The 21,897-nt window shown below is 36.0% G+C and overlaps 2 protein-coding genes across 2 annotated transcripts; one reads left to right on the forward strand and one right to left on the reverse strand.

Moving 5' to 3' along the window:
* The first annotated feature begins 42 nt into the window (after positions 1 to 42).
* parp2 (poly (ADP-ribose) polymerase 2) lies at positions 43 to 13,898 on the forward strand. Its single transcript, XM_030161173.1, has 17 exons — positions 43 to 236; positions 3,884 to 4,093; positions 4,502 to 4,669; positions 5,496 to 5,566; positions 6,077 to 6,127; positions 6,368 to 6,464; positions 6,594 to 6,669; positions 6,760 to 6,862; positions 6,976 to 7,129; positions 7,349 to 7,487; positions 7,589 to 7,652; positions 7,803 to 7,937; positions 8,075 to 8,202; positions 9,420 to 9,519; positions 10,071 to 10,172; positions 11,696 to 11,820; positions 13,029 to 13,898. Exons 1-17 carry the CDS (start codon positions 161 to 163, stop codon positions 13,186 to 13,188), a joined length of 1,959 nt encoding a protein of 652 aa, XP_030017033.1. The 5' UTR covers positions 43 to 160; the 3' UTR covers positions 13,189 to 13,898.
* LOC115437825 (protein lifeguard 1) lies at positions 13,738 to 21,736 on the reverse strand. The gene is made up of 6 exons (XM_030161174.1): positions 21,602 to 21,736; positions 19,194 to 19,499; positions 17,735 to 17,935; positions 15,643 to 15,771; positions 15,314 to 15,457; positions 13,738 to 14,078 (listed from the first exon to the last, which is right to left on the reverse strand). The coding sequence occupies exons 2-6, from the start codon at positions 19,479 to 19,481 to the stop codon at positions 13,944 to 13,946; spliced, it is 897 nt and encodes a 298-aa protein (XP_030017034.1). The 5' UTR covers positions 19,482 to 19,499; positions 21,602 to 21,736; the 3' UTR covers positions 13,738 to 13,943.
* Positions 21,737 to 21,897: the final 161 nt, after the last annotated feature.

The following is a 21,897-nucleotide window of genomic DNA, read 5'->3' on the forward strand; positions in this document are numbered from 1 at the left end:
TGTTTGTCCTACGCATGCGTAGATGGAGTGACACATCTTTCCAATACACGGTCGTCACCGGCGCCAAAACAGTACAAGGGAGAAAGTTTTGTCGTCCTCTTTGTTTCTTTCTCGTTTTGTCCCTCGAATTACTGTAACGCCCTGTTTACTATAAACCACGATGAGGAGAGCAAGAAGTTCAAGAAATAAAAGCCAGCAGAGTGCAGCAGAAAACGGTGACAGTGAGTCTAAAACAGGTTGGTGTTTGTGTGCAGTTAGCCTGACAGGATGGCTAGCTGCTGTTTGGGATCAGGACATGTCTGGGCAACATGGATGGACAACATTAGAAAGATATAAAGCAATATTTGTCTACCCCAGAGACACTTTCTGTTGCAAAAGACTGAACTATTGCTGGGCTGGACGTATCACTTTAATGTAGCCCCACTTTAAGTCTTCCATGAAAACGCTTTATCAAATGTCATACGTACTGTCAATAAGTAATGTGTTGGTGACTGTGCGCAGACAAATGTCCACAACCTTAATGAAAAAAGAGACAAATGCCCACAACTTTATTTCATAATATTTTATTAGCAACAAAAGTAACAAAATTATATACATTGTTAGTAAGGAAATGCAAAAAACAGTACCTTTGATATCCCATCACCTCCGTATGTAGACATATTCATAGCTACTGAGGAAAAATGTTACATGTTAAATTAAACAAACACTACAAGTCCCATCGCCTGAGGATTCATATGTGAAATATTCGCCTCGACGAGTTATAAACTTAAAGAATATGTTGAAGTCCCATGTAAGAAAAATCTGTATTTGCATTTACATGTTAAATTGAACTGTCCATTGCATTTTTATTTAATGTAGCACATACCATGAAGTACCCTCACACAGATCAAAGACACTGTAAGGGACGGTCTGCGGGCAGTCAAGAATGCCATTGAAGACAATCTGTTTAAAAATCACACACACACACACACACACACACACACACACACACACACACACATATATATATATATATGTATGTATATGTAGCACCTGAGTATTCATAAAATATTCTCCAGAAAAAGAAATCGAAATTAAACTGTCCTTTTACAGTATTTTAATGTATTCACACATCATAAAGGCTTAATTCAGACGGTCTGCGGGCAGTCAAGAATGCCATTGAAGACAATCTGTTTAAAAATCACACACACACACACACACACACACACACACACACACACACACATATATATATATATATATATATATATATATATATATATATATATATATATGTATGTATATGTAGCACCTGAGTATTCATAAAATATTCTCCAGAAAAAGAAATCGAAATTAAACTGTCCTTTTGCAGTATTTTAATGTATTCACACATCATAAAGGCTTAATTCAGACGGTCTGCGGGCAGTCAAGAATGCCATTGAAGACAATCTGTTTAAAAATCACACACACACACACACACACACACACACACACACACACACACACACACACATATATATATATATATATATATATATATATATATATATATATATATATATATATATATATATATATATGTATGTATATGTAGCACCTGAGTATTCATAAAATGTTCTCCAGAAAAAGAAATCGAAATTAAACTGTCCTTTTGCAGTATTTTAATGTATTCACACATCATAAAGGCTTAATTCAGATCCTGTATCAATAATGTTACAATGACATAAGTATCTGGACTATTGTTGCTTAACAACTGAATACTGATTACATATGTAGATATCTGCAGTACATATGTATTTAAAATATCTGCAGTATTTGCATGCTTCATATAGTTCCCCCATTGGAATAATGCCATACTACAAATTGTGGGCATTTGTCTCTTTTTTCATTAAGGTTGTGGACATTTGTCTTGTGGGCATTTGTCATGGAATCGTTGGTGACAACAGGACTGTCGCTACTTTCTCTCTAAATCAGGGGTGTCAAACTCATTTTGGTTCAGGGGCCACATTCAACTAAATTTGATCTGAAGAGGGCCAGACCTGTAAAATTTATATTTTATTATGTTATTATATGTCAACTCCAAACTTTTATCTGTGTTTTAGAGTGAAACAAGTAAATTTACATCATGAAAAGGTTCACATCTACAAACTATCCTTTCAAAAGATGTGAATAACATAAACAAACTGGAAAAATAAGTATAATTTTAACAATATTTTGCCTCAGTTTTTCATTTAAACATGTACATTATAACTTACAGATCACAGTGGATGTACAAATACACAAAACATTTAGTAACAGACAGAATATTGTTGAAATTGTACTTACTTCTCTTAAGACATTTCAGGTTGTGCATATTTTTTCAGGTTATTCACATTTTTTGCGAAATTAATCTTTGTTTTAGTGTAAATACATGAAAATATTTACATTTACAAAGAGAAAAATTTGCAGTTGTCATTATTTCTATGTTATTATGATAGTATTTTACTGGTCTGACCCACTTTAGATCATATTGGTCTGAATGTGGAACCTGAACTAAAATGATTGTTAATATCTTAGTGTAATTTTTGCATTTCACAAATTCATGCCAAGGGCCGGACTGGACCCTTTGGCGGGCCGGATTTGGCCCCCGGGCCGCATGTTTGACACCCCTGCTCTAAATGCTAAATGTAACATTCAGGTTTTGTTTTTTGAGGAAATGTATAAGTATCAGTATTACTATAAGGTGCCTTTCAAACTTCAAAATGTCCTAAAAAACCCCCGAGATTTTCCACGTAACTTTATGTTCAATGTGTTAAGTAGAGTGTAGGCTGTTATAAATGTATGTAGGTCAAGCTCCCTTATTTGTAATAAATTTTTTGCAAGCAGACAAAGTACAAGCAGTGATTCAGTGATTGCATCAACCAGATTATTAAAGGGCCCAGTCCCCAAAGTGATAGGACGGACAATAATTTTAAGGACACGTGTAGAATGTTAAATATGTTAAATTTATTATGAAAATAAAATATAGACTATGACTTGTTGAGTATAATGACAACACCTAGAAAGTATTTACTTTTTTTTTTTTGTCATTTAAACACTTATCAAACTCACTAAAGTTAGAAGGGCAGTGTGAGGGACATGCACAAATCATATGCATTCCCTCAAAGAAAATTGTATAAAAATAATAAAATGACATTTCAAGAGGTTTAAAATTGTACTGATATACGTGCAAGTATTAACCCATTCAGAATAAAATCCCAGAATTTCACTATATCTGCAATATGTTTATGGTGACAGTTAGATTCTGCTGGGGGACACCAAAGGCACCTTTATACAGAGTTGTACAGGTGCTTGAAATCTTTGAAAATGCTTGAATTTCAATGTTGTGTTTTCAAGGTCTGAAAAGTGCTTGAATTTTAGTTTAAGTGCTTTTAAGTTCTTGGAATTTTACTCTGTTTATTCATTTATTTTTTTATATTAACTCAGCCAGGTTAGATGGCAAATCAAAGCTACTTACACAGAGGTGATATGTTTTGAAAAATAAAACTTTATGTAAAAAAAGAAAATTGTTAGGTGCTCTCAGGTTGACTCCAGGTACATTTATTCTTAATCTTTGTCGCAGTACAAGTGTGTCTGCAGAATGCCAAGTGGCTTCCCTTTTTTGGGATAAAACTTTGTGTTCCCCTTTAATTTCTAAGCTTTTTCCTATTATGAAACATAATTTTAGATGTTTATAGCATAGTTATGAGGATATGTATTCCTGTAGATATGTATTATACCCCAGCAATAAGGTGCTGTGCTGGAAAAATTTGAAAATGACCCTTGAAAAGTGCTTAAATTTGACCATTAAAAATGTGTATGAACCCTGTTTATAGTGATATTGACTCATAAATATCCCCTCTGTACCCCCTGTGTGTTTGATCAGTGTGGCAGTGGCAAGGAGATGAAGGACAGTGGGTGTCTTACCCACCCTCAGACTGCACCCTGTTGGACTCTGCTGTCTCCTCAGGGGAAACCTCTGTTACCTTGTCTCTTGGTCCTGGGAGGACCTATGATGTCGACCTGAAGAAGATGGTTCAGATAAATCCAGTCACAAAGTACAAGAGGAAGATTCGCTCTCAGATTGTAAAAACAGGTATGTAACTACCCTCCACAGCACTTTTTAATAAAGTAAAAGGGTTTCACAGTCACATCTAATCCCTTTGTTTTATACATTATTATTATCTTCTATCAGTGTAAACTATTTGGCATTATATTTTTCAGTTTCCCTAGGCATTTTTAAATTTATGTCTCACTTGTCACACATATATCTGAATTTACAGCACTGTATTCATTTATTAAGTTATGAAGGGACAATGCATATTAATGAGTATGCACATGTAAATACGCAGGATTATAACCAAGACTAATATTCATCTGCAGTCCCTTGGCGATCTGCACATTGTTGCATTTATGGTTAATTTATTCATATGTTGTTTATTTGAAAAGGTCACAACATTCATTTTGGAGATAAAATGTGTCTTCTCCTGTCTTCTTTGTGTAGAAAGTTTAAATGAAGGCAATGAATCAGTTGCTAATAATGGGACACCAGCTGAAATCAAACAGGAAGAGGAGGAGACTGAAGAGCAGCCGGCAGTGAAAAGGAAAAGAGGCCAAAGCAAAACTCAAGTAAAAACTGAAGAAATGCCTAAGGAAGAAAAGAAGACTGGAGGTAAACTGGGTCTGATTTTCATAAAGTTCATGCAGGGCAGACAACTAGTGGAGAAGCTCAATTCTATGCTGTGCTATCATGAAGAGTTTTTGCTATTTCTGAATCTATCAGTTTTAATCTTCCTGTTGTGTTAGGGTTGGCACCGACCCATTGTAGGTTTTAAATGCATAAATGAACCACAGAAAATGTGTGTATGGCATCAAGGCTTTTTGACTTTGTCAGGAACCTCTATTTCAAAAAATAATACAATAAAAAAAAATTCCACTAAATTATGAAATGCTCTGGTTGAAATTATGATCTTAGTGTTGTTAGGGTCATTATCAACTCAGTTATAAATATAAGATTATAAAGCAATAATTACAGCTGAAAACTGAAATCATAGGTGCACTGTCCGCCAACATACTGACAGCCAGCTCCTCTCCCAATCATATGAGCTTTTGGGGATGTTCATTTTGCCTTGTTATCTAGTGTACTCTGCACAAAAACAAAACAAGCAAAGACAGGCATGTCCAGACATGTGAGGTCAATTCAGTATAGTGGGTGACTTGCAGAGGGTCATGGAGGGGTATACTGACAAAACAAAGGCCCAGAGGCCCACACCAGAAATATTAAAACCAATATTTTCATGGATAAGGAAGCCTAACAAGGTAACCAAGAGATGAGAAACAAACTGGATAATAGATAACTGTTTTTACAGCGGATTTAAGACATGGGTCAAAACCAACCCATTAACAGAAGAGATGGGAACAGAAAGCTAACACACAAGGAAGGTTAAGAAGCCTTTACCTTATAGTAACTGTCATTTCACCATGTTGCTGTTGAACAGAGGTTGTGAAGACTGTGGTCATGAAGGGAAAAGCTCCTGTGGACTCTGAATGTAAAGCCAAACTTGGAAAGGTAAAATATTTGTATTTATACAACATAGGAAATCATGATATGACTATCATTGGTTGTGCTGATGGTTTTACACCTGTTGTTTTAGACTCTTTGCTTCAGTCACATTTCCTCTTTCTGCTGTGACAACAAGGTTATAATCTGTTAAACAAATGTGTTGTGTCTTTTCTTTAGTATGTTTACCAAATGTAGCTTTGTGTTGGACCTTTTACTTATTTACTTTACTCAGGCAAGTGCATTATTGTGCTTTAGTATGCTGAGGTCAAAAAACACAAAAGTTGTGCCACAACAATTATTCTGATGCTTGTAAAAGAAATTACAATGTACCATATGTACATAAGAGTTGATTATTTATATGCTGAGGTTTTAACTTGTATCTTGAAGAAGAGTTAAACTAATGCAAGTGTCATTCAAATTCTAGTTTTCTTTATCTGCATTTTTAGAGATGCCATAAAATAAGTTATAGTCTATATGATTTACATTTGGTGTAACTTTCATCTTTCTCCCTCTCAGGCTCATGTTTATAGTGAAGGAAATGATGTTTATGACGTGATGCTAAACCAGGTAATGATGCTCACACAGTGACATTTATATATGCTAATTGAAGAAACAGAGAAGCTTTTTTCCTACAAAAATCAAACACTTTAGTATTAACATAACTTTTTTCTACTACTGATAAGGTAGCTTCTATAATACATCTTATCTTAAAGGGGCTGTATGTTATGAATACTTTTTTTTTAGTTTTAGCTTCTCATGGCTGGAAATGAACTGATTCTACAGCACAATTCTGTAATTATTTTGCAGACCAATTTGCAGTTCAATAACAACAAATATTACCTGATCCAACTGCTGGAAGATGATAGTTCCAAAGCTTACAGCGTTTGGATGAGATGGGGCAGAGGTGAGTTCATTTATGGTGGATTTTGCTCTGTTTATTGGATGTAGTTAGATGAAAATGATCAGAAACTTTAAGGATTTTTCCAGTGTAGGACCTTCAGTAATAGCGTTCTGGTGGTTTCTGTCTTCACAGTGGGCAAAGTGGGTCAAAACAGTTTGACAGCTTGTGGTGGGGATCTGTTGAAAGCCAAAGACATCTTCAAGAAAAAGTGAGATCATTTATTTAAAAATCGCTTTCCATTCATGTTCTTATAGAAGTGGATTCAGTGAAATTAATGAAATACTTCATGTTTTTGCAGGTTCCTTGACAAGACAAAGAACGAGTGGGAACACCGGGCAAGTTTTGAGAAAGTGGCTGGAAAGTATGACATGGTGATGATGGACTACAGCACGGATCAAAAGGCAAGTGCAACAACATTGACTCAGTGGAAACAAGTGGTTTATAATTTGTTTTTCAAATAAAAACCTCTGATCAGTGTGTGAAGGCAAAGTCTGTCGCTGTTTCACTGCTGCAGGAGCAGAACCAGACTGAGGTGGATTCTGCGCCCAAAAAAAAGACCTCTAACCTGGATGTGAAGGTCCAGTCACTTCTGGAGCTCATCTGTGACCTGAAAGCCATGGAGGAGTGTGTCCTGGAGATGAAGTTTGACACCCGGAAAGCTCCTCTTGGTCAGAAATTTGTCCTGATGTCTACCTGGTGTTGCTTTCTTTATTTTGAATTTTAAGGTTTAGTAAGAGTGTCTGTAGTTTAAGATTATATGTAATAAAATGCATTCACACAACAAAATAAACATCTCTCAGATTGCACCACCTGTTTATGAGTTTGTGTAGTGTTCCGACCTGATCTATTTTTTCCACATATTTCACCATTTTCTTCTATGTCTACAGGCAAACTGACCTCAGAGCAGATCCGTGCAGGCTACACTGCTTTGAAGAGAATCGAGGACTGTTTGAAGAAGAAGGGCAGCAATCGTGAGCTGCTGGAGGCCTGCAACCAGTTTTACACTCGCATCCCTCATGACTTTGGGTAGGTAATATATAGCTGACCCACTAGAAAGGTGAAAAATAAATGCCTGACTGTCAAATGATTGTTATCTGAAAGCGAAACTAAAATATTTCAACTTTCAGCTTAAAAACGCCACCAGTCATCCGCACTGAAGAGGAGCTGAAGGAAAAAATTGAACTGTTAGAGGTAAAAATGCTTCTGCATTAGATGATATAAGTGACAATGAGAATTATGAATTTAAATGTTGAGTAAATTGTACAGCCTTTATCTTCAGTTAATCTCATTTGATAAAGTGTTACATACAGTATGTATCTCTGTCTTTCGGTTTTTGTTTAGGCGCTTAGTGACATCCAGATAGCAGTAAAAATGGTTCAGTCCAGTGAAGCAAGTGATGAGCATCCTCTGGACAGACAATACAAGTCCATGCAATGCAAACTGCAGCCTCTGGACACCAACACCAAAGAATACCAAGTATGTATGTTTCTTTTGAGAACACAAGACTGGTAAATACTGCTTTGTTCAGGAGTTGCATTAAAAAAACTACATGGAATAAAATTGTTGTTACTATTATAACTTGAATGATATGTATTTATTGTTACCACTCATAGGTGATAGAAAAGTACCTGCAGTCCACTCACGCCTCCACCCACCGTGATTACACCATGACTGTGCTTGACATTTTTTCTGTGGACAGAGCAGGGGAGAGTGACAACTTCCTCTCACAGCTGCACAACAGGTAGTAAAGGATAAATACCATTAATAGGGTGTTTCTCAAAGTCAAGGAAGGATTCTTCAAACTATGTCATCAGATGACTCTTCCAATGTTGACTCAGAAGGCTGAAACATCAAGGATGCATGAGGATCTTTGATGTTGTTAAAGCTCCCATAATCCTCTTTGATTGTTTGATTTTTTTTTTTTTTTTTAAATCACAAAAGAACTAACCATAACAGAAAATAACATTTCAGTGAAGAAGTAGGCAGTTGCTTTGCCAGTGTAAAAAGCATTTAAATGCAATTGCTTTCTTCTTTTCCAAGTCTGTTTACATTATATAGTGCATTTCATGTACAAAGGCACAAATTCATTGTGCTTATAAATAAATAAATGGAAAATCAACAGGAAAATAAAATCCTAGATACATTTTATACATAGTGAGAAAAGAAAGACCAGAATACAGCAAATCATAATAATTTGAGTAACATATGAATGAAATTAATGTAATCATAGAATGATTGAATGATCACTGAAAGGTACAATACTTCTGAGTCACAGTGTAATAAGAATTAATAATGCACAGTTTGATTATAGGTGCACAAAAGGAGAACATTTTCATTGAATTAACAAATATCTCCATGTGGGGTAAAGTTAAGTAAACTTTGATACAACTGTTACATGTGTCACTGTGTTACTGACCCACTGAACTGGGGGGGAGGGGGGTTGCTTTCTACCTTCGCTGGTCTGTTCTGTTTATGAGTGTATTATTCAGTAAGGAGGGCTTTTGTCTTTTCTCCAAACTAAGTGACAATTAAGGAAGGTTCCTTGACTTTTAGAATCCCCTGTAGTCTATGTTGTCACAGTGAATCTGTATGTGACAGTAGACTGAACCGTTCTCAAATGGACTGTTCTGTTTAGACCTTGATTTTTGAGTTACAGTTCAGTTCATATCTGTAACTTGTACAAATGCAATTATAAGACAATAAATTAGGTGTCATTTGTAATAATTACAACATATACAGCTTGTTCTAACTTTAAATGCAATAATAATAGGCTGCGGCAATGTGTTTAAAGGGATGGAGCTGTAACTTGAGTCTGTGGATTATTTGTGTTGTGGAATATTGTGTGTAATGTGTGCAAATTACATTCAAACTATGACTTTGAATGTTGTGTGTTTTTTGCGGTTATGTCATATATATGTACGTCTTGACAGTCAACCTCCATGTGTGTGTTTCTGACAGGACTCTGCTGTGGCATGGGTCCCGTTTGACTAACTGGGTGGGCATCCTCAGTAAGGGGCTCCGAGTGGCCCCACCTGAAGCACCCGTCACTGGCTACATGGTAGGGCGCATGAGATGACCATGGACCAGGAGATTGACTGAAAAATGCATCAACACTTAACCTGCTTCTCTTTGTCTCCGAGACTCATCTCATGAAATCACGTTTTATGTCGCGCCAGGTTGTATGGCATTTGGCGTCCTATACATATGAATTTTCATCTTTTTGCGTGTTACTCAACGCCATTTGATCGTATGTCAATTTACGCCAAGATCTCCGCTTCACGTAACCCTAACCCTCAGTGCATGGTATTTGACGCAGTGTGAACATATACATGGAAAGCTTATAATGCATACACATAACACGTGGATTGAAAGTGGCGTGTATATTTACACAAGTCATGATATCACGTTGTGTCTCCTGCGCTTTTAGTTCGACAGGATACATTAAAAAAAAAAAATTCTCAGTTGTGAAACTTTAGCAGAATCTCTTAACATGTTTTTTTCTCAAAATTGATGGGTTTTTTTTCAGTTACATACAGTACATATATTCATAACCTGCAAAAAATCATCTTACAGCTTTTGTCATTTTGCTGTTTCTGTCTTTTCATCTAGTTTGGTAAAGGTATCTATTTTGCTGACATGTCATCAAAGAGCGCCAACTACTGCTTTGCCAATCAGCAGTCCAATAATATTGGAATGCTGCTACTGTGTGAGGTGAGGCATTAACTCTGTCATGGGCACATTTAATCTCACCTCAGTGTAATGAATATGCACATTTGACATTTGCTTTTCTCTGTCGATCTATAAAATTTCATAAAACATGGCACATTAACCCCAGTTAACCCCCACAGACTTGTAACTACCTACATTATATGACTGACTTTTCTAGAATAATTAGCAAAACCTTCAGTACATGTTTCACATTTGACCTGGCCCAAAAATCTTCTCAAAACAAATACTGATTTAAATATATGATATGAATATGTGATTTAAATATATTTCATTGAAACTGAAACCTAAGTGTACATTTATTTAAAAAAGAAAAAAAAATACTCTTATGATGCTTTTTGGGTCAAATTATTAAAAGTCGTTACATTTAACCCATAAAGACCCAAACAGCCACCGATCTTATCAATCCATGTAAATAATTGGTGTAAAATACAGTTTATCATCTTTTCATGGTCATCAGATATGACCCATTCAGACCTTCAGAGGCTCCGTAGTTACCATGGAAACACAGTCATCTTCTACAACGTTGATTCACCAGTAAAATCCATGGAGTTGGATCAATGACAGTGGATGGAGATGCTTATTTTATGTTTAGTTAATGATGTATTTTGGTGAAAAAGTAACTTTTTCTTCAGTTTCTCTGTTTTTGATATAATAACCCTCAACTTTAATCTGAGCTTTTATGAACAACTACATGATCAGTGAATTAAATATAGGAAAATACCTGATGTTCTCAAAAAAAGCAAAATACAGAGGATAATGTCATAATAAATGGCAATAAATTACTTAAGAAAAGCTAAATATAGACAAAAAAATATTCTGGAACCACCACAGAAGTAGCACTGGGTCTTTATGGGTTAAGACTACAAATGAACTATAACATATTGAGTTTTTACTGCTGTCCAATGTCAAAACTGGTGAGATTTGACCCAAATAGTACAATATGTGAAGGTTGATCATCAAATGTGAGAAAGGAAAACAGTGATTATAAATTATTGAGTTGAGTTTATTTTATAGCTTATTACTTTTTAAATTGTTGCAACTATAGCTATCAGGCAACTTACACTTTAAAGATAAATTCTGCTTTTTCAGACCCTGTTAATACATGTAAACATCAGTTTTTTGTCCCTGTCGTGTTGTCTTATGTGCCAACACACACACTACAATGGTACCTTTCACTGGGTTGGTTATATTAGACAGCAAGTGAACATTTAGTCCTCAAAGCTGATGTGTTGGAAGCAGAAAAATCAGCAGCATTAGGAAATGAGTGACGTTGACAAGGGTCATCACTCTGTCACAATTTCTCCCTTGTCAAAGTTGCTCAGATCCCCACTCTTGTCTATTTTGCTATTTCTAACACATCATCAACTTCGAGGGTTAAATGTTCACTTCCTGCCTAATATATCTAACCTGATGACAGGTCCCATTGGGATGAGATAATCAACATTAATACCACTTTGCATATGAATGATCATTATGTTATGGCTGATCAGTGTATGTGTTTGTAGGTTGCCCTGGGAGACTCTAACGAGCTGCTGGACGCTGACTATGAGGCCAATAATCTGCCTCCTGGAAAACACAGCACCAAAGGCCTGGGACAGACCGGACCTGACCCCAAAAACTCTGTTATCCTGTTAGTCTGCCTCATTATACTGATACATTTCATGCAGGCCAAAACATTGATTTACTTGTCATATGTCAGTACATCTTCTGAAGAAAGGGGTGGTCTGTTCATCACAGTAGCACATGACAATAAAAGTAAAAGACATGATAAACTTCTACATAACGAAATAAATAACTCAAACACCATTTGAGTAATGGCAGGAAAAGGCTTCTTAAAGGTTACTTTCTCATTTATAGTTACCTCTGTATTTTCTTACTGCAGAATAATTAACGTCTGAACACTTTCCTTTTATGTCTGTAAAAGATTCAACAGTAATAATATTATTTCTTGAATTACACAAATGAAAAACATACATATTTGACCTGCAACCACCTACTTAATTTAGTATCCTAATGATTTTAATTACATCGTTTAAGTAGATTACCCATGATGCTTACAGTTTCTTTTTAGACACTTTATAGATAAGACTTTTCCTATAGAGAGACATCCATTTGGAGTCTAGTCTTAAATAAAAGTCAAAAGGCTAAATGTTGCCCTCTGCTCTGTAGTGACTCACTCTGATGGACTGACTTCACTTCTTATGTGTTTTTGCCTCGTCTGTAGTTTCATAACCCAAAAAATGGTTTATTATGGGAAACCACTATCCAAGAAAATGCCAGCATTTGATTTACAGCTCCCACATATAACTCAGATTTGATTGTCCTTAATAGATTATGCACTTAATTTACATGTTTACCTACAGTATGAACATATCTAATTACAGGAAACAATTTTTTTAATTGGAGTAAATTCTTAAATGAATTTCTCTCCTCATAAGCTGTTACTGGTTGAAGTTATTCAAGCTGCGGCAGACTTTCGTAACCAATTTTTCATCAAATCTGTAAAACCCCAGTATTAGCCTAAGTATCACGGATCTGTAAGTCTTTCTGTGATTACTCACCTGAATCTCTTCCCTCATGGTGAGCAATTTCGAAGTGCCATCCACCATAAACAAACCATGTGTTTACAAACAGAGCCAGGAGGTAACTCGGGCATCTTCAGAATTTTGTCGCAGTGTGCATTGTGGGAAGCGGAGGTTCGTGATACGTATGCTATGACTGGGGTTTTACAGATTTGATGAAAAATTGGTGAGGAAAGTCTCCCGCACCTTTCAAGACCAAGTTAATTTTACATCATGAGTGTCCTGTCATTGAACATGTGTCCCTGTCTCTTGTCAGAGATGGTGTGATCGTGCCGATGGGACCAGGGGTGAAGACGGGGGCGGGTAAAACCAGTGGATACTCCCTCCTCTACAATGAGTTCATTGTTTACAATCCTGCCCAGACACGCATGAGGTACCTGCTGCGGGTCCAGTTCAACTACTCTTCACTGTGGTGAGGCTGTGGATGTCATGTCATTGTTCTCGGGTTTAGAAGCTGTCATTTTGTAGAACGTATGTCAAACAAGAGGAACAAGCTACTGTAACTGGTTTTTGTATTTTGGAAAGGCAGGTATCATGCAAGGGGATATGATAAATGTAAAGGTTATACAATTATATGAACTGACAGGCAGTAGAATGACAAAATTTCTCCCATTTTCACATTTTTTAACTGGGTTTTCAATTCAGGTTCCCATTCCTAATTTATGAAGGCTTCTCATTTGGTAGTGGGAGTCAACGGTGAAGATTAATTCCTTGATATGACAAATATCTTGCACTATTTTCTCTCTGTGCTGCTTTGTATTACATATGTCTTAGTATAAGTTGTGTCATGCTGCTTTAATATCATTTTGGTTTTCTCCTGTGGCTCTGCTTATCTCTCACATAACCTTACAGATGTGATGAATTTCATGATTCAACAGATTTGAATGAAATAATCTTTAGCATGGATTGACTTTACTTAGCAGGATTGCTATCGATTGGGAAAACACTAGCACAGCTTTATGTAGTAAATGTACAATTTTTACAGCAGTTTTTATTTTTATATGTAAAACAGACACAATGTTCTGTAAAAATACTGACCATCATTCATTCATTGTTTGTCACAAACAGGATACAGTTACACTAGATACAGTACATAAGAATAATAATAAAGAACATTGTCATTGCGGCTAAAGTGTGGAGTGTGTGTTTATGTCTTGTTTTGTTAACAGTGTCATCTCCGCCCCAGTAAGTAGAGGAAAATGAGGATAATGTCCAGGTAGATCATGAGAGCAGCATTGACATATTCCTCTGGATTCAGACGGTAGCTGAATGTCCCCATCAGCAGCTGACAGTCAATCATCAGGAACTGAGACAGGAAGAGGAGAGAATAATGTAAGGACAGGGAGAGAAATTAACACCAAGTATCAACCAGTTGTGATATTTTACAAAACTTATTTTGGCAGCACAGTTCTGAGACACTCATTAAATGTGCTCCTGCAATAATGTGAGAGAAATTGAAGAAAAACAAAGTATTTGCAACTCTATTACAAGTAATCTGGTGTGGTCAGTGCTCCTGATAGACCTATTATGCTGCTTTTTTCCTGTGTGCTTTAATGAAAAAAAAAAACTTCAAAGGGTTAAGTGTGAAACAAAAGTCCTTTAATGAAGTGAAAATGCTTCTTGATGCCACATTTAGAACCGCAATGCACTTCCTGTTTTTTTGTGGCAGCAGAACAGTCCTTTCTAGAAATGATTGAGGTTCACTTGAACACAAACAGGTTATGTGTCTGTTTGAGAGCAGTAATAAAGTGGTGTGTGTTTATCTGAAAGGCATTATTATGCACAAAACACATTTAAATATAGCAGTAGAGTCTCAGTAGGAAGCAAATTATGCTTTACCTCAGTGGTTCCCAACCTTTTTTCGCTCGTGACCCCATTTTAACATCTCAAATTTCTGATGACCCCAGACATTCAAAACGAAGACTTTTTTTTTTTTTTTTGCTAAAATTAATTTGATTTTGATCATGTAATAGTTTGCTGTGCTATGTTGCAAATAAACGTTAATTTTAGACAACATTTAGTCTATATAATGTATATCATCATGGACGGAGGAAGAAAATCCAGGTGTAGATTACTGGACAAAGTTAGAATTTTATTTTCCTTGGTCAGGATATATACAGTCAGTCCAGCTTGGATTTACAAGGCTGACAATGAATACTGAACAAACAAACTGAAACCATGAATTATGAAAGAGCTGCAGCATCTGAAACCGACCACAATGAACATTTGAAAGATCAACAGTACTTCAGTTCCAGAGTTTGTCATGTCTTTTATGTATTGTGATTGTCTCTCTCAACTCATCATATATTTTTTATTAGTAAGTTTTTATTTTTTAATATTTTTTATCAATTACGAGAAATTTCAGGCGACCCCATTTGAATTCCAGGCGACCCCATGTAGGGACCCGACCCCAAGGTTGAAAAATACTGCTTTACCTGAACCAACTAGAGCACCACAACTACTTGGTTTCACTCTACTTTATATGTCTCTTCAGCATTATCATTATTATGGTATATATTAGCCTCTGTCTCTGTCACCTACCAGTGAGTACAGCAGAGCTCCCAGACATCCATAGGCGACATCAGCCATGTAAGAGTAGTAGAAGGTGCAGAAAAACCCGAACATCAGCAGGTCCACAACCAGAATCAGTGCAACACCGTAACAAATAGTGAAATCAAAACGAGTCTGCAGACAACACAGAAAAACATTAGTAAAGTGTTCACAACTACGCTGCCTTAAAGTTCTCTCTTATGAGCTGCGAAATGACATCTATATCTATATCAGTTACAATTTACCTGTCAAGTCAGTCTGTATCATAGTTTGTGTATGCATTTTGATATAAAGCTCTTAGAGGACAGGGTGTGTCTGACCTGGATTGAGAAAAGGATGATTGCGAAAGAAATGACCAGTGTTGAAGCCATTGTAATAACCACAGCGTTGGTGTTGTGGAAGGAGGCAATGGTTCCCACCATGTATGAAAGGCTCAAGGTAACTATGACCTGCAGGCACAAACATTAAAACAACACTTACACAACAGTAGGACTGAAAAAGCTTATTTTGTAGACTGCTTAATGGATTGATTTACTATACAGGTCTGAAATGTTTTCAAAATCTGTCAAAAGTCAACAGCAGGTTAGATTGTGGTGGACAAAGGACAAGCAACACTGATGTTTTGTGGAAGCTGCCCCGACAGCTTTCAGTGCTATAACACGGGAACAGAAGGGGAATTAATGAATTAATTTTTATCATTATCTTACATAAGAATATTGCCCAGCCCTTACATGGACTTATAAGACACCAAAAATATAAACCAAAGACCAAATACCAGATAATATACTGACCTATTTAAACAAACACATTCACTGCTTTTTCCAGGGTTTACAAACAAATAATGCAATTTATATACATTTGAACTAAACAACCATTTCATCTTATCATCAGTGCTCCAGAACATATCAGGGTTTCGGATAAACATCTCAAACAAAAAGGCTCTCAGTTCATCATATAGAGGACAGTACAAAAGAAAATGTGATTCATTTTCCACTTCCCCCAAATCACACAGTCCACAGTCTGTTTTCTTCTGGGATTTGGGTAAATCTCCCAGTTTCTAAGGTCAGAGGAAATTGTGAGTATATTTCACATTTGGTCAGATTCTTGGTGTTATCTGCATTTTAGAATTTACAGCTTCTCTGTTGCAAGATGTAAACCACATGTAAAACCACAACTTTGGTTGGTGGAGGCAGGGGACAGTGAGGTGGTAACAGTAGTTTCCATGAGAAGCTTCACTTGACTTAGTAACATCTTCAGTGTTTCTATCAAAGTCTTTATTTAATTTCACACACCAACAAAACCACATTAGCTCAGTGAATAAAGGAGCCTGTGAGGTTTTATTGATCAGCAACAAAAACAAAAAAACAGGTGCACCAGTTTGTCAAATGTCTAAATCAGAGCTGTTAAACTCATTCTAGTTCAGGTTCCAGATTCAACCCAATATGATGTCAAGTGGGCCGGACCAGTAAAATAAGAACACAACAACCTATAAGTAATGTCAACTCCAAACATTTCTCTATGTTTTAGAGCGAAAAAAGTTCAATGACGTTACGAAAATGTTTACATCTACATCCTATTCTTTAAAAAAAAATAACCTGAAATCTGAAAAAATAAGTGTAATTGTAATAATCACAGCGGATCTACAAAAACGCAAAACATTTATATTGTTAAAATTTGCCCTTATTTCTCTTGAGACATTTCATGTTGTTTCAATTTTTTTCAGGTTATTCACATTTTTTGTGAAAGGACAGTTTTTAAATGTAAAAACTTTCATGTTATTTTACTTTTTACACTAAAAAAAAAGAGAGAAAAAAAAGTGTTTTCCTTATTTACTGGTTATTTTACTGGTCTGACCCACCTCAGATCGAATTGTTCTGTATGTGATCCCTGAAGTAAAATGATTTGACACCCTTGATTGTTAATATCTTCAGTGTATCTTTTGCATTTAACAAATGCATCCCATGGGCTGGATTGGACCCTTTGGTGGGCCAGTTTTTGGTCCAGGGGCCATATGTGTGACACCTCTGGTCTAAATGTTCACAAGTTTTTTACAGTAGTAGTCAAATCTTTACATCTTTTTGAGTGATTAAATGTACTGCTTTCTATTTAGTATATGTGGTTTTATGACTTGTAGTTTAGTAGGGTACCCTTTATTGAGCAACACCTAATTCAGGTAGAGTCAACAGCACAGCAGCTTAACCAAAACGTTTCACTTCCCTGCATGTACGTGATCACTGCATGTGTTTCATATCCACCACCTACTTCCTGTTAAACACTATCTCATCATCATCATCTGTAACTGTTCTTAGTGTATTATCATCATACACTTGTTTGTTTTGTGTATCCCTGATCTGTAAAATGAGATTTCCTCATGGCCATTTGAGATGTTAATGTCTTAAATTTGAAACCCACCAGTCCCACAATGTTCCAGGGGTGACGGCGGCTGAAGGACTGGCAGCAGGTGAGGGCGATGGCGACTACAGCGAAAATGATGAAGGAGCTGAGATAGGCCCACAGGTGGGTCTGCACCGCCTCTTTGATCACACTGGAGAAGGTAAACAGGCACACCACACTGAACGTGAAGAGGAGCTGGAGAGTCAGGATGCTGAAAACCTGCACAGAGAAGGAAAAAGCTGCGCTGTATACGAGTTGTAACTTAAGAGCCCTAGAATATTTCATCTTCTCTGATGAGATTGATTTAGTAAAACAAGTCAGATACCAGAGGATGTAAAATTGTATCAGTTCACAGAAAAAAAGAGATTTTTGACAGTTGAAAATAACTGAGTTGATAAAGAAATCCACTTTTTCTTCTTTCCATAAATCAGATTCCTGGTGACCAGTGTGTTTAAGATCTAGTGTAAAAACGTTTTCTTGTAGGGCTGCAACTAATGACTATTTCAATAGTCGACGAGTCAGTAACTACTGTAACAACGAGTCAACTAGTCAGATTATAAACTACAAAAAAACACAATAGCTCTTATTTAGATTTATATTTGCAGCAATAAAGTACTTTCTCTTTCCTTTAATATGAACATTTGGTGCACAATAATTATTTAGTAAAACAAGTTAGATACTAGAGGAAGTAAAATTCTGTCAGTTCACAGAAATAAAGAGATTTTGACAGTTGAAAATAACTGAGTTGATAAAGAAATCCACTTTTTCTTCCTTCCATAAATCAGATTCCTGGTGACCAGTGTGTTTAAGATCTAGTGTAAAAACGTTTTCTTGTAGGGCTGCCACTAATAACTATTTCAATAGTCGATGAGTCAGTAACTACTGTAACGAGTCAACTAGTCAGATTATAAACTACAAAAAAAACCAAAACACAATAGCTCTTATTTATATTTATATTTGCAGCAATAAAGTACATTCTCTTTCCTTTAATAAGAACATTTGGTGCACAACAATTAGAAGGCATAACGAAGTATATTAAACAAATATTCAATTCAATATTCAACAAATATCTCAGCAGCAATAAAATACTTTGTTCCCTTAAACAAAAGTGCATTTTGTGCATAACAATTACAGTCCTAAACAAAGTTAACTAAATAAATACCCAAGAGTTGTAATCAGCAATAAAGTAAACATTTTTCCTTTAACAAAAGTACATTTTGTACCGTGCTGTCAGTGCATCAAAGATTCGGACGAGCTACTTCAAGGTGAAACATTGTTTAGCATTGCAGGATGCTGGTTAGGCACGATGATGTCACTAACAATCTATTGACGACTATATCAGCTGTTGACTAATTTCACTGTCGACTATTTATTGACTAGTCGTTGCAGCCCTATTTTCTAGAAAAGTAAAAAAATGTGTATTTCATAAGAATTATTTGTGTTTAGATGCTTCAGAAATCAGCAGAGAAGCACAAACCTTTCTAACAAACCCCCTTCTCACTGTGGCGTCATCAAAAGAACCTGATCTTATGAGTGGGGTGGTGTCCGAAGGGCCTTCTGGGTTTATATCACAGAAAGACTCATATCCTGTGACGGGCTGATAGGTGCCAGTTGTCTCAGGTTTGGGTAGAGGGTAGGTAGCTGGGGCTGCAGAGTAGGGTGGAGGTTGTTCGTTTATATCAGAGTATGGTGGAGGTGAGGACACATTAGGGTTGGGGGCATCCTGAGTGTCCTCCGAAGTGACTGGATTGGATACATCTGCCATTATGGAGGAAACTGTAGACTGAGGACAAATAGAACCACGTAAGAACAACAGAGTCACGGTTTATACATCACAGAAAAGGTGTCACTTCCCTACTTTCATACATCATTTGCAAAAAAATAGCACAATTTACATATTAATTTTGTGTCTGTGTCCTTTCCAGTTACTGTTGTGTATAAATTCCAAAACTGAAAGAAGGGGAAACAACAAAACAATAGAATAGTAACTAGAACATCACATGCTGTCAGGTTCATTCAGTCAAATGCTGGTCACATGGCATGGACATAACTGCTTACATCAAATGTTCAGTATGGGTGAAAGAAGTGATTACAAATACATGCAGCGCTGATGGGAACTTCTTACTTAACAATGGAGTTTACAATGGGAAGTACAGCGTTAGCAATGGGGCAACCTCCCTTACATGCGTCAGTCACAGCAGGAAAAGCAATAGTGTGTCAAGTATGAAAAGCATCGGTTCTCCAATTTTATGACAAACTTAAAAAACAACGATTTTTATAGTGTCTGTAGTGTTGAATATAAGTATACATTGCTTAGGGCTTATAGAACTTACAAAACAATTACTGTATAATGATAAATACTATACCATAATGCAAAAAAAGTCATATACCCTGATAGAACATTTGCTCAGTATAACTTGTCACTTATTAGTATTAAATTAACATGATCTGTGTTTGTCCCTGTGGCTGATGGATGATATTGGATTAGTAAACTGAAAATAAAAGGTCACTCATTCCTTCACACTTAGTTTGATGCTCAATTTCACATTCGTTGATTAAATAAGTTGAGCTTGACATTCACCGATTCAGATTTATTTATCTTTGTATTAATTTGATGTTCAGATCAGCAGTTATGAGGTTCATAATAAAGGGAAAGATTAATTTGAGGTTAATCTTAGACACACGTAATGTTTTCAGAATCTAAATCTTTTGGGGGGACAGGGAAGGACGATATCAGTCAGTTAATGCCGATCAATCGTTCAATCATAGATCAATCAGTCAATCAATCATCATTATATTAGTCTTCAAAAATCCCCTGTCAAAATCCCCTGTTTTTAAGACATTTGTTCAATTATTGTCCTCATAAGACAATATCCAGTTTCTCTGCATTTGTTTAACTACAGTAGGTAAGTCTAAACACCAACATCTGTGTTAAACAATATATTTTAAACCAGACTGCAAAATACTCTGGAAATCTGTCGTTATTCAATAGTACAGAAGCAAAGTACAATCATTAAAAAAACCCTATTTCTTCTTTCCTCCTATGATTACCCTGTGCCCCTTAGTTAAACTCATCAGTCTAATAATCAGTCCCTGTTAGGTCCCATAAAACTGCTCGGAAAAATGCAGATTTTTATATAATAATATTCATGTACAATAGAAAAAGGACTAAAATACAATGACAAATGCATCATTTTCAGTATATCGATGATGATCTGGTTTAGATTTGGAGTCTGTGGTCATATGACATAGAAGCAACTAGAAAAAAAAAAAAATCATCATCCTTCCAAATAACCTAAAACAAATCCGTAATCCCGAAAACTTTAATTGTTCATGTGGAATTAATTCTGCCACATTATTATTATGCTTTAGAAATATGATGTATCTCTTTGTAAGATTTTAATGTCTTTTATATTTGTGCTTTTAGTATTTTTATGAAAAAATAATGAGCTTTTTTGAGCCTGTGAATATATAACGATAGCTGTAAAACCAGAAATATAGGACCCTTCATTTTATTGTGTTGTATGGCTGATTCTATTTTATATCAATAATTTTATGTAAAAATCTGCATTTTTTTTTGTCAGAGAAACATGGTTGTGATCATGATAGGCTTAAATTTTCAGTGTATTCCAAGCTCTTACATGGTCCAAAATGTGTTTTCTATAATGAATACAATGTACAAAATACATTAAACAAGCATTCATTATGAAATTGTCCAGTTTTTAGATGTGTTTTTTATCTTAATGAGTGTAAAGATCATTTCTGCAGATGCTTTGAGGTCAGTCATTTAGAGATCCTAAAAACTCGGTAAAAACGCAGTAAAATTAATGAGTTGTTTACCCCTCATCTTGAGAATAAAGTGATTAGATGGTAGTGATTACTTACCGTTGCAGCTAGATGAACAGTCCAACGTCACACAGCGCTGTGTTAAGAAGACACTAAACGAAGCATCTGTATGTTATTTATCAAGCCAATGTGAGCAGTAGAGTTTCACTTCCTGACACTCTCAGGTCCCTGAGCCCTGTTACCTCGTGCAGAAATCGGAAACTCTGCCATTGCTTCATACTTGGCCAACAGTCACACAGTGAAGTCTGGGAACTTCCTGGCTTCTGCATCCCAGAGGCTCAGAGTGTCCACAGAAGTTTAAACAGACTGAACTCCATTTTACTGGGACTGAACAA

Source organism: Sphaeramia orbicularis, chromosome 17, assembly GCF_902148855.1.
Source record: "Sphaeramia orbicularis chromosome 17, fSphaOr1.1, whole genome shotgun sequence".
NCBI lineage: Eukaryota > Metazoa > Chordata > Actinopteri > Kurtiformes > Apogonidae > Sphaeramia > Sphaeramia orbicularis.